The sequence below is a fragment of the Sinocyclocheilus rhinocerous genome, unplaced genomic scaffold (genome assembly GCF_001515625.1).
Source record: "Sinocyclocheilus rhinocerous isolate Xijiao unplaced genomic scaffold, SAMN03320098_v1.1 scaffold1220, whole genome shotgun sequence".
Classification (NCBI taxonomy): domain Eukaryota; kingdom Metazoa; phylum Chordata; class Actinopteri; order Cypriniformes; family Cyprinidae; genus Sinocyclocheilus; species Sinocyclocheilus rhinocerous.
The window spans coordinates 49,034-62,768 of NW_015635579.1; the positions used below are offsets into that span (position 1 = coordinate 49,034).

Sequence of the window (13,735 nt, forward strand, 5' to 3'; positions counted from 1 at the left end):
CCTAGGTTCCTAACTGATGACGAAGAATTGACAGAGCAGCCATCAAGTGTTAGACAGTGTTCTAGGTTATTACATGCGGAGGTTTAAGGTCCGATAATTAACACCTTTGGTTTTTCAGAATTTAGCAGTAAGAAATTACTTGTCATCCAGTTTTTTATATCGACTATGCATTCCGTTAGTTTTTCAAATTGGCAATGAAATATAGAGCTGAGTATCATCAGCATAACAGTGAAAGCTAACACCGTGTTTCCTGATGATATCTCCCAGGGGTAACATGTAAAGCATGAAAAGTAACAGCCCTAGTACTGAGCCTTGAGGTACTCCATACTGCACTGAACATGGTTTTTCATCAGTACACACTGCAACTAGTCAAAGGTTTGGACGCTCTCCTCATTCCTCGTGTTAGAATAATAGTGCAATGACGAAACCTCTGAAATCACTCGAGTGGAAATCTGGGAATGATGCAGTGATAATCAAAACATGCGACACAAATAAAATATGTTTAGATCGAGTCATTCTAGCAGAAGCGTTTAGATCTGAACGGCTCTATAAGAAACATTAACTCAATGTTTTACTGCTGGTGAATGCTAGTTATTCTGCTTGTAATCCTCATGTACCAGTAACATGATCACATCTGTTTTAACGTTACTGTAACACATCACAGTTCTTAATATTGTGATAACGCTGTCACAAGTATTCTGTCAGTGACGAGTACAGCAGTACTGTAAAATCCAATGAGTTAACCTAAACCAACTGCTTCAAATTTCTCTCAAATAAACCACACTATAATTCAAATACTATCTGAAACTTCACTCTATTGCCTAGCGATAGCACACATGCATGCACTGGTATGTGCAATTACAAAAAAAGCAACATGCAGTATCAATATAATCTCAATGTTCATCTGCCTGTTCTTGAGCTCACTGCAGGCTCTTCAGCAAACTCCAACACAACAGAACATTACACTGCAACATCTACTCTCCGTGTGCAGTCCAAAGCAAAGCATGCTGGGAATTAGACATCTGATATTTCTCATTTAGTCTGAGTTCTGCTTAATATAATCAGATATGGAGTTTTTTGTTTTTCTATTTAATGCAACAAGCATCCTGTAACTCATATCAGTGCCATGGTCATGGGTTCGATTCCCCGGGAATGCATGAACTGATCAAATGCACACCTTCAATGCAAGCTGCTCGGAACAAAACCTTCTGATAAACGCATCTGTAAATGTAATCTTTCAGCTATAGGAAATTCATTGGACTCAAACATTACATCATGTCTAGCAATGCCACGGTCACACGTTCGATTCCCAGGGAATGCTTGAACTGATCAAATGTATACTTCCAATGCAATGCAAATGGTTTGTGTAAAAGCATCTGCCAAATGCATTACATGTACATGTAATCTCTGAGTGCAAACAGTAGAGCACGTCTCTAGAAACGCCACGGTCATGGGGTCGATTCCCAGGGTATGCATGAACCAATTCACTGCATACCTGCAATGCAAGCGACTTTGGATAAAAGCATCTGCCAAACCCACAACGTGTAAATGTAATCTCTGAGTGTAATGAAATGACTGCAGATTTCAGTGGCGTACCTGTGGCCTCCACCATGCCCTCCAGGATCACCACGATCTCCAGCTCCTCATGGGCCAGGTGCTCTTTGGAGATCTCCCAGAAGGGGCTGTGCTGATTGATCTCATGGCAGATGATGAGTGGAGACACCAGGAAGAGCCGGTCGTCTCCGGTGTCGTAGCCCACGTTCATGTCCGTCTGATTGAGAGGGATGAACTCTCCCTCCTTGGTCTGTTTGGACTTGATCAGTTTGGCTCTAATGGACGCCTCCACGATGTGCGAGTTCCGCAGGTCTCCGACGCGAAACATCAGACAAAGCCGGCCGTCGCGGATGGAGATGACGGCGTTGGTGGAGAACACCAGAGTCTCGGCGCGCTTCTTGGGCTGCGAGATCTTCACGAACATGCAGCCCACCATGAAGGCGTTGACGATGGAGCCCAGCACCGACTGCACCAGCAGCAGCACGATGCCCTCGGGGCACTTGTCAGTGATCACCCTGTGGCCGTAGCCGATGGTCGTCTCCGTCTCTATCGAGAACAAGAACGCCGTCACGAAGCCGTTGAGGTTGTTGACGCAAGGAGTCCACTGGTTGTCTCCTATGTGCTCCAGATCTCCTCGTATGTATGCGATCAGCCACCACATGAAGCCGAAGAACAGCCACGTCACGGTGTAAACCAGCACGAAGATGAACAGGTTGAACCTCCACTTGAGGTCCACCAGCGTGGTGAAGATGTCCGTCAGGTAGCGGTAGGTCTCCCGCACATTTCCGTGATGCACGTTGCACTTGCCGTCTTTGCGGACGTAGCGCTGGATCTTCTGCTTGGTGCGCTCCCTGTCTTGCAGCGGTTTGGGGACGTCGTCCCACGTCTGCTTGGGCAGCTTGGGCTGTCGGACCGTGACGGTGCTCTCGACATCCTGCTCCATCTGGATTTCTGGAAGGTTCTGGAAGGAGAAAGAGAGAGAGACGGGATCAGACTGGGCCTGATTACCTGGAGCCGCTGTGGGCCCATCAGTCCTCAAAACACAGAGCATCACCAAAGCCCATTTACCTCCATCTTTAGCACATCATATCAGAGTGCAGATTTTATGGGGCTTTAGGGTTGGCTCGATACCACAATTTTGGCTTTGGTACGATACCAGAATATACTAAATCGATACCATAGGTGACAATCAAACAGCCTCAAAAGATAACTGAATTAAAAACATTATTATTAAGAGTAGGGATGCAACGATGAACTGTGAGCCGGTCGAAAACCGATTCAAATATGTGATGATTCAAATCGGTTGAGATGCTAAACAAATCGCGATACAATTGGAGTAGGAGTTTATACGAATGTATCTCTGAGGGGAACTGACTGTCTTTAGAAAAGTTTACGTGGTATTTTCTTTTCATCTTGCTTCTGAACAATGCATATTAATGTAGCGTTCATAAGCGCAGCTCTGCTTTGTTTACAGCGGTAACCAAGGAAACACTGTATCATTGCTGTTCATAGCAGCTCTGCGTCATATTAAGACCACTTCAGATCTGTGTTTGCTGCAGTGGAAAGATGGAGTTTGTTGATACTGATTTCATTTGAATGTTAACAACTCTACAGTTTCTTATTATTCTGAATTAATTGAAACAATGTAAGAATTTGATGAGAAAGATGACACATTTAATAAGGCTAGGGGAAAAAATGACCATTTATAAACATAGTGGGAAATGATATCTGTTTTGTTATATAGAGTAACTCACTTCTACCTCTTTCCAGACACAGAGCACTTTATTTTGAGAGAACATCTGTAACTTAGTCCAGATTGTAATGTTTAATAATTTATTTTATTATTTAAATAATTTTTTTGCATTGAAAAAAGAATACATTTTTGTTTGTATATGCTGTCAATTATAGTTCTTAGAAAGAAAATCGGGAAAAATTGGATTTGGTGCATCTCTGATTAAGAGCACTGCTTGAAACTGCAGTAATGTGTGGCTTGTTTTCAAGCATAAACATATAAACCACATAAACATCACTTCTCAGTGTTCCATACTCAGTAAAACTGAAGTGATACAGTTACATTTTGTATTATTATTGGACTATTATTAAATTACACCAAAAGTGGAATCTTCCAATACAAAAAAATAACACATTACACATTACATAGAACAACTGGCAGATCTATTAGTTTGCATTTACACTCCAGACTTAAAGCACAGATCTATTTTGACATTCAGAATCAGGTTTTTGTCCCGTCTGTTGCTTTGGTTATCACTGTCAATCATCGCAGTTTCGGGTTCAATCCACCATTTAAAAGAAACTTTGCAATGTGCTGTTAGCAGCATGACAAATGTATATTACATACAAAAAGCGAGCTCTAGCATTTCAGCGCTGTTGAGTGGATTCAGACCAATTTGAAATATAATATATACTGTATTTTTCAAGTACCGGTATACTGCGCAACTCTATGGTGCTTCATGGGAGGTTGAGAGAAAGAGCAAGAGACAAGGAGTGTGTTTTTATCTAAATGAAGTGTCTGAGATGAGAAAGTGCCAATGAAAGCCTCCCATCACACTTGTGCAGACATGTCTACTGGTGAGCTTCGCTGATCGCTCATCTGAACTGACCCGATTCTAACGTTCTACCATCACCACGAGCTCTGGTGCCTTCTGCGGGTTACTGTACGTTGGTGAACTCTGGCCTCACACATCTCATTGCTTGTGTGCTCTGAATGTAATATGGCGAATAATAAAAAGCTGTCTTATGAATTTCTTATCTTTTCATATTTGAATGACTTTTTTTTTCTTTACCTCAATTTCTTCCTGCATCCCCCATCTATCTCCAGAGACAGAGAGACAGAGAGACAGACTCTGAAGACTAATTCTGGTGTCACCAATCACTGGCAGCAACAGACAACAGACAGACAGGTAATTCAATTGGCAGTGCATCACAAACACACACACACGCACGCACACACACTCACTCACTCACTCACTCACTCACTCACACACACACTCTCTCACACACACACACACTCACACAGGTTTGTTTTTGTGAATTGTGGGGACTCTCCATAGGCGTAATGGTTTTTATACTGTACAAACTGTATCACCCTACACCTAAACCCCTCACAGGAAACTTTCAGCATTTTTTGATACACACACTCTCTCACACACACACACACTCACACAGGTTTGTTTTTGTGAATTGTGGGGACTCTCCATAGGCGTAATGGTTTTTATACTGTACAAACTGTATCACCCTACACCTAAACCCCTCACAGGAAACTTTCAGCATTTTTTGATTTTCCAAAAACTAATTCTGAATGATTTATAAGCCTTTTGAAATATGGGGACACTCAAAATGTCCTCATAAATCACAAAAACGCTGTAATACCTATGTCATACCCATGTATCACCCTACACCTAAACCCCTCACAGGAAACTTTCAGCATTTTTTGATTTTCCAAAAACTAATTCTGAATGATTTATAAGCCTTTTGAAATATGGGGACACTCAAAATGTCCTCATAAATCACAAAAACGCGCGCACACACACACACACACACACACTCACACTATGTCAGTATCTGCTGTATTGTTATAAAGATCTCATTGTTTACATCACAAGCAGCAGAATTTCATCATATAAATATCAGCATCTGCAGCAAATACATATTTTTGCTCAGTTTGAGTCTCTGAATAAAACTTAGCTGTGTTTTCCTCCATATTCTCACTGTATCAGTCTATACGAGCCATAAAAGCCTGATGCATCAAATATGATACTCAACAAAAACACCCATGCAATATTTTTTTATATATTTTGTCAATAAACTGCTGCATTTAAAAAAAATAGTTTTTTCGGAGTATTATTTCATATGTCAGGCTTTACACGGTTAATTCAGACGTATCCTCTTCAGATGAAATGATAAGATTAAATATTGTTTGGAAATTTTCAGGCACAAATGACTGAAAGTTATTTTTCAAGTTTACTGAAAATGTTCAAGGTCGCATGAGAAAAGAGAATCCAGTGAGATGCTCAGTCGTGTGTGTGTGTGTGTAAACATTTACTGATGTGATTAATTAACTCTCTCTAACAGCCGTCACCTGAGCCCAGCACTCTCTCTCTCTCTCGCTCTCTCTCTCTGTCCCGTGTTGAGTCATGTTCACATGTGTCTCTCTGCGGTGTATTTCCTGTTCCTGTCTCACTCTGGTCTGAGCGCCGTGTGTCTCGTCTCACTGTCACTCAGGAGAAAAACAGACGTGCTACAGCTCTGAATCCATGTGCACCTGCTCAGGATGAAAAGGAATCGCAGACGTACAGGTGTGTCAGAAGAGAACCGTGACAAGATTATATGAACCTGATCAAACAAGCCCATCTGTGCGTCTGTCTCTCTCTCTGCAGCCATCGATCCATTAGCAAGCTGGACAACCTGCTTTACAACCCACAGGGAGAGAAAATTAACACACACACACACACACACACCAATTTGTGTTTTAACGCCTCATTCAGATCCACTCATATTTATTCAGAGAATAAACCGTATGCTTTGTGTCAGCGGACAACAAAATGGACACGACATAAATAACATTGAACAAAAACCGAGAGAGACTCATATTCATGAAGCCATTGAGAAGACAAAGACTGATGCAGGAGACAATGAACACATTACCATAGACAGACAGACAGGCAGGCAGACAGACAGACGGACGGACGGACGGACGGATAGTCAGACAGAGAGACAGACAGACAGGCTGAGAGACAGACAGACAGACAGGCAGGCAGACGGACAGACAGACGGACGGACGGACGGACGGACGGATAGTCAGACAGACAGACAGAGAGACAGACAGGCAGGCTGAGAGACAGACAGACAGTCAGACAGGCTGAGAGACAGACAGACAGGCTGAGAGACAGACAGACAGTCTGACAGTCTGAGAGACAGACAGACAGGCTGAGAGACAGACAGGCTGAGAGACAGACAGACAGACAGACAGGCTGAGAGACAGACAGACAGACAGACAGGCTGAGAGACAGATGGACTGGAGAGCAGCTGTAGCTGTGAGCGATGACGGCAGCGACGGCCCTCTGAGACACAGATGAGGTGTGAGTGCGATCCTCCTGAGAGCTGGAAAGGATCAACACGCGTTTGCAGCACATATTGATTGAGTCCAAGAGTAGCTTCAGAGAAAATCACCCCCCGTGTCCGACGCTCGTTCTGATCTCAGTTAAAGCTCAACTCATGATCGCAGCACACATCACAGACGGAAACACATCAACCATCACACACAGGACGGCCTGACATCTGCGTGAGACAGACAGACAGCTTCTCATGATCACACACACACATCTGCCCACTGGAACACAGCCCCTAATGAACCTGCATGCATGTCCTGTACAGTATTTTGTATCCTGAAAATGTTCAGCGCATGTGTACCAAACAAATACAGTGTTGTTTTCACCACTGCACGTGCAGAACTGTTGTGTGTGTCATGTCGCAGTTTTAAACTCTGATTATAGGATGAGACGACTATCTATAGTGATATACTTTGTGTACTTTATTATTTTTCAGACGCGTTCACAATATCAGAGTGATCTGCTTCAGGAAATAGTGTCCTAAACATGAGACGTGCTTTATATGAAGTGTTTCAAACTCACTTAGCATGCAGTTTAAAGCGGTTTGCTGCTGAATGCATTTGAGGCATTTGTTTTTCTCAGTGCATAACTAACATCTTACAGTTGTATCATTATCTGTAAACATTAGAAATACACACCAGTAATTCATATTGCATAAAGGCTTGTCCTACAGCAAATGACTCTCTGTTAAAGTTCACTGAAGAAGCATTATTGCATGCATGCGTGTCAAACAGATGCAGTGCAAAAATTCTGACTAAAAAATACATTTTGCTCAAATATTTAGCATATAAAAGTGCAAGCACTTCCTATAGCATAAACTGCAGTATGAAGTGTTTTTCAGCATTATTGACACTATTTTATTTAAAGACAAAGTACAAACCATCATTTTGTGTAGCGTTACACTCCTACCAGCCCATGTGTCTGTGTAAATGCTGATTAGATATTTGGGCTAATTTGCTGACGTGTTCAGCTAACACTAACGGACTAGTACTTCAAGTACATGTTTTACAAGGTTTAAATCATTTTACAGTGTTGTGGTGCTGCTCTCAAGTGTCTGATGTGAAGCTGGACACACACACCACCGCAGCTTCTGCCGGACGTCATGAAGATCCTTCATCACAATCACACACCAAACTGCATTCACATAACCATGAGCTGAACAAACCCTGGATAAAAGCCTCTGCTGAATGCATGAATGCAGCTGCAGAGACCACCACCACCATCATCATCATCAGGACCACAGCACGTTTATAAATAAACGAATAAAACAGTGATTAACAATTAAACACTCCAATCTGAAACTACCAACTCCATGTAAACGGCAATAACACTTAACCCAGTTAAACCGGCTGACCACCATTACACACACACACACACTGACAACACATGCAATTACACGGTTAGCTGCACGCATTAAACCAACCCAAACCAGCGCTCAGAGCCGCAGCTTCACGAGTGGCGCATTTCAGCGGCTGAGCGACAGTCTGTAGATCTACACCAACACTGACAACAGTCACTGAACATGGGCAGCCAAGCGGTTGTTGGTCTCCATTGACTTCCATAGTAAGAAAAAGAATACTGTGGAAGTCAGTGTGGACCTGCAACTGTCTGGTTACACACACATTGTTCAAAACATCTCTTTTGTGCTCGACAGATGAAAGAAACTCATCCAGGTTTGGAGTAAATGACAGAAGTTTCATTGTGAATTATTCCTTTAAGGGCGTCATCTGGTTTCAGTGTGACGTAACAAACACGCTGATGTTGAGGCGGTGACCTTTGACCTTTCAGCACACGGTGAGAGTTCACAGTTCACACTCTCACAGAGACCCGATGAAGCATCGCTGCATAATGGTGTCACTACGGACAGAAGAACGGCTTCCTGTTTGCTGAACACGGCCGTAATCACTGTGCAAACACACACACACCTGAACACACAGCAGCTCACCTGAGCCTCATGCGTCTGAGGGATGCTGGGTAATTCACACACCGGCTGACTCAGCACAAACGCACTGGAAACGCCAGTCAGTCGTGCGGTTTCTCATCACGAGAACATGGCGCGTCCATCACAGCGCACCGCGGCGTCTCTGGTTCCTCTCAACATGAAGTCTATTTCTGGCACTGATAAACAGCTCGCTCTCCCTCAGTAGGTCACTGTGAGCACGGGCTGCGTTAAATATTTCATATTTCTTCAGTCTCGCTGGGCTTCTGGTGCAGAACCAGCATCACGGTGGGCTGGAGGAGATCTGTGGGCGGCGCGAATAAAAAAAACCCCCGCAAAAACTCACAGGAGCGTCGACATCAAGATTACAAGAGCAGATCTTGAGATGATTGACAAACGCCACTCAAAGCTTTGAAACTGAGCATCTTTAAAACACAATCCAGATCATCGCAAGACCATCATCAAATTACAAAACGTTTAATATGGTATCATCATCTACACCTAACTGACATCAAAATCTTAAACAATTACATTATTTATGATTCACAGCAAAAGTAAATCTAAAGAGCAATTATGACAAAGTGTAGGAGTGTGTGTGTGAGTGTGTGTTTGAGTGTGTGTGTGTGTGAGTGTGTGAGTGTGTGTGTGAGTGTGAGTGTGCGTGTGTGTGTGTGAGTGTGTGAGTGTGTGTGTGAGTGTGAGTGTGCGTGTGTGTGTGTGAGTGTGTGAGTGTGTGTGTGAGTGTGAGTGTGCGTGTGTGTGTGTGAGTGTGTGAGTGTGTGTGTGAGTGTGAGTGTGCGTGTGTGTGTGTGAGTGTGTGAGTGTGTGTGTGAGTGTGAGTGTGCGTGTGTGTGTGTGAGTGTGTGAGTGTGTGTGTGAGTGTGAGTGTGCGTGTGTGTGTGTGAGTGTGTGAGTGTGTGTGTGAGTGTGAGTGTGCGTGTGTGTGTGTGAGTGTGTGAGTGTGTGTGTGAGTGTGAGTGTGCGTGTGTGTGTGTGAGTGTGTGAGTGTGTGTGTGAGTGTGAGTGTGCGTGTGTGTGTGTGAGTGTGTGAGTGTGTGTGTGAGTGTGAGTGTGCGTGTGTGTGTGTGAGTGTGTGAGTGTGTGTGTGAGTGTGAGTGTGCGTGTGTGTGTGTGAGTGTGTGAGTGTGTGTGTGAGTGTGAGTGTGCGTGTGTGTGTGTGAGTGTGTGAGTGTGTGTGTGAGTGTGAGTGTGCGTGTGTGTGTGTGAGTGTGTGAGTGTGTGTGTGAGTGTGAGTGTGCGTGTGTGTGTGTGAGTGTGTGAGTGTGTGTGTGAGTGTGAGTGTGCGTGTGTGTGTGTGAGTGTGTGAGTGTGTGTGTGAGTGTGAGTGTGCGTGTGTGTGTGTGAGTGTGTGAGTGTGTGTGTGAGTGTGAGTGTGCGTGTGTGTGTGTGAGTGTGTGAGTGTGTGTGTGAGTGTGAGTGTGCGTGTGTGTGTGTGTGTGTGTGCGTGTGTGTGCGTGTGTGTGCGTACCTACATAACCATATTATGGGGGCAAATTTGTATCTAAAAATTAGTAGACCTTACAAAACCTCATTTTAGGAACATCCTCATTTCTAAAAACTGTATAAATTAAATTAAAAGTAAATAAAGCTGTAAAAACAGAATGTTTTCAGCTAGTGTTAGTGTGTGATTTACAGTATCTATAACCAGTCATAAATACCTAGAAAAGTCTAATGTAAAGTTTACATTTAAAAAGCAGAGTAAACATAAAAACACAAACCTCACCAGCATGAGAAAAACACTCCTGATCATCATCAGATTTCATTATGATGATATGGCATTAGAATAACTTTAGACTTCTGCTGTCATAAATATTGACGAATGTAGCGTTAAACTGACACACAAAAATGATTTACTCTGGCCTGAAGTCACGCTGCTCAAAATCAGACACAACAGAGATTTATTTCCGAATATGAAAGTAACAATGTCACATCCAGTGTGATGTTTTGCTGCTCGTGTTGAAGTCAGTGCCACATCTGAGGCAGAAACAAATGCAACATCACTAAAATGTTGCTGATGCAGCTCTATTTCACATTCAGTGTTCAAAATCCCGGTGACCTGAAGAGTTTGGTGGAGGAGGGAGTTTTCTCTCTCTCGCTGGGAAACATGAGCCATCATCGCCATGGCAACACACGGCTCAGTCCGTCCGCGCTCACACCGGCAGATGCTCGATGTGCCAAGTGAAGTGGCAGCGTTCTGCAGCGTTCAGCCTTCTAGAACCGTCGGGAACATTCGTCAAACCTGCCAAACTAGAACCTCGCAGAGAGAAACGAGCGGCTCGGCCTGACATCTGCAAACCTGCGGGTCGAGAGACGCTCCACAGACGCTTGCGTAGGCGTGACAATCAAATCCCGTGGCATGTTCAGACCGCACAGAATAATTCGATCACATACAGTCTATGATCATAACCAGCAGAAGATATCTGCGTCTCAAACAGACATTCATTTAATCAGGAGCTCGTGCATGTCATTAAACCAGTGAGGGACCTTTGAGTCGCTGCCAAAATCTGAAGGCACGGAACGCAGCGGAAACTGAGCTGAGCTCTCACGTTGCTATTATCAACGAGGCTACGGTGTCTTCCATTGTGCAAGGCTCTTCCGGTTTGCAGACGTTCCACTCAAAAAGACTGAAACGAATCATTTCAGATCATAAAGATGCGCTAAAAATAATCCCTATCTGTCAGTTTGTCAGTTCATGTTGTGTTTCAGACCTCAGGAGAATAACTTTACGCTTGGTATTTTAACAAGAATCTACGGTAAAGCTGTTTAGTTTCTTCCTAATTTTAATTTTTCCTTTGTATTTTGCTGTAACTATATGAAAAATGACAACATACTGCACATTTGTGGGTTATTTTATGATAAATCGCATTTATAATTCACTGAATGCACTAGAATCTCTTTTGACGCATAAGAAATATTACACTGCAAAAAAAGATTTTTTTTGCTTAAATTTTGTTTTCTGATTTTTTTTTTTTTAATAAGAGAAAATAGCTACCAATGGGACTAGAAACATGATCTTGTTTTGTCTTTGAATTAAGATTAAAATATTACACTGCAAAAAATGATTTTTTTTGCTTAAATTTTGTTTTCTGATTTTTTTTTTTTTAATAAGAGAAAATAGCTACCAATGGGACTAGAAACATGATCTTGTTTTGTCTTTGAATTAAGATTATTTTTCTTACCCCACTGGCAGATATTTCTCTTGTTTTAAACAAAAACGAACAAAATATCTCTTAATATTATCTTAATATCTCATTTTGCTTCTCCAGTAAATGTATCTTGATTTAAGAATGCTTAGATGTTTGTAATCGAAAACCTGACAAAAACACTATGAAAACTATTTTTGCAATTTAGAAACATTGAAGTAAACACTACTAATAGTGATTAGAAGCCGTGAGTAAAGTATCCGTGTGAAAACTAACCTGGAAAGAGACGAAAGGATTCGGCAGAAAAATGACTTTGAAATATTATCACTAAATTTTCCAGTTAATGAACATTTGTAATTAAGGCGACATGTTACATAATACAGAAAATATGTGATTAACACATCTGTAATATGCCACGAAAATAATCAAGCTTCTGTCTTTATTCATGGCCTATTGTAGTAGTTTGTTAATGCTTTTACAATACTTTGCTTTAATGTCTGATGAATATTGAAACCTCGTTTATGAAAATGCTTATTACTGCCTTCAAATCTTTGGCTGATTGTTTAGAGTTTAAAGGAAGTTAAACTCCCAAAGCTTGACTAAATATCAAGGTTTAGCTCATGTAGGCCTTCGCTAGGATCCTCATCAGACACAGGGATGAAGAGTTTGAGGTCCTGAAGCTGAAACAGGACCGTCTTCATGGAGACACAACCCACTCAAAGCGAGCCGATGATGGACATTAAAGACGAGCGCAAGATTTCAGATCCGCACACATACGTCGGGAAGAGAAAAGCTCGTAAATGTTTTACAGAAGCGCTTCTCTGTCACTCCGCGATCTTCATCACTGTTGCTCCTCCGCGAGGAAGACGATGGTGGTGATGAGGAGGAGGATTCTTAGATTACCGAAGGCTCGTCGCTCAGCCCTTATGTTAGCCATCATTCAGTAACAATGCTCCTCAGAAACACGAGAAACTGCGATTACAGTGATGAAGGAGTAAATACGACACGTACCAGACAGCGCGTTCATTCATTCACTCGCTCTTCATCCTCTCGTTCAGTCTTCAGTGATGAAGAAGAAGACGCTGATTTCACCTTCCAGCCCGCAGCTCAAACCCAGAGAGCCATCATCTTCATCATCCTCCCATCCTGACATGATCTCTAATGAGCCAGAGACCGACTGAGAGAGAGAGAGAGAGATACGATGCAGAAAGGTAAAATAATGCCGATTTTGTCACACTTAGATAAAATGCAAAAAAAAAATAAAAATAAAATAAAAATAGCCCCGTGTTCAACTGCCCAATTCTTTTTTTAATTTTTTTTATTGAACAATCATTAATGTACAAACAACTTGGCCATAGCAATACATCTTCACATTACAATATACAGAACAGGTGCATACAACTACAAAAGAAAGAGAGAGAACAGAGTGAGGAGAAGAAAAAAAGATAAAAAAAAAAAATCCCTGCCCAATTCTTATGCATTGAAAAACTCTTCAATATGCCATATCTAAACTGAATCCAATTCCAATTGCGTTTTCACACCATTGAAAGCTCTGTTTCGGAACGTGAAGCGGAACAATCGGGCTCCCGATCCGAATTAAAATAATCGCGGTGGTTCGCACAATATGCACAATACTTGACTACATCTTATGAAAACTGGCTGGAAAAGACTACTTAAGACACCCCACTAATTAACCCCACTATTAAAGAGAAAATAATCGCTTCATCCGATGTTTAAGTGAATAAAATAGCCTTGCCAGCCTTATACTTACTGGAGTTCCACAACTATTGACTTCTCTCTCACCGGACTGGTGTGTGTGTGTGTGTGTGTGTGTGTAGGTGATGTAAAAGAGGAAAGCAGGCATTTGGACCAAAGCACTGTGAGGCAAGGGAGGGGAGACTCAAAATGTTTCTAAACTTAAAACGCATTTTTGCCCCGTTTGTGTTGTT

The 13,735-nt window shown here is 42.3% G+C and overlaps 1 protein-coding gene across 1 annotated transcript in view; it reads right to left on the reverse strand.

Moving 5' to 3' along the window:
• Nucleotides 1-12,973, reverse strand: part of LOC107747353 (G protein-activated inward rectifier potassium channel 2-like) — a 26,186-nt gene extending 13,213 nt beyond the window's left edge. Inside the window, exons 1-2 of the mRNA XM_016561821.1 lie at nucleotides 12,798-12,973; nucleotides 1,597-2,515 (exon numbers count right to left, since the gene is read on the reverse strand). Coding sequence (XP_016417307.1) covers nucleotides 1,597-2,497 — 901 coding nt within the window. The 5' untranslated portion in view covers nucleotides 2,498-2,515; nucleotides 12,798-12,973. The remainder of the gene's footprint in view (nucleotides 1-1,596; nucleotides 2,516-12,797) is intronic.
• Nucleotides 12,974-13,735: the final 762 nt, after the last annotated feature.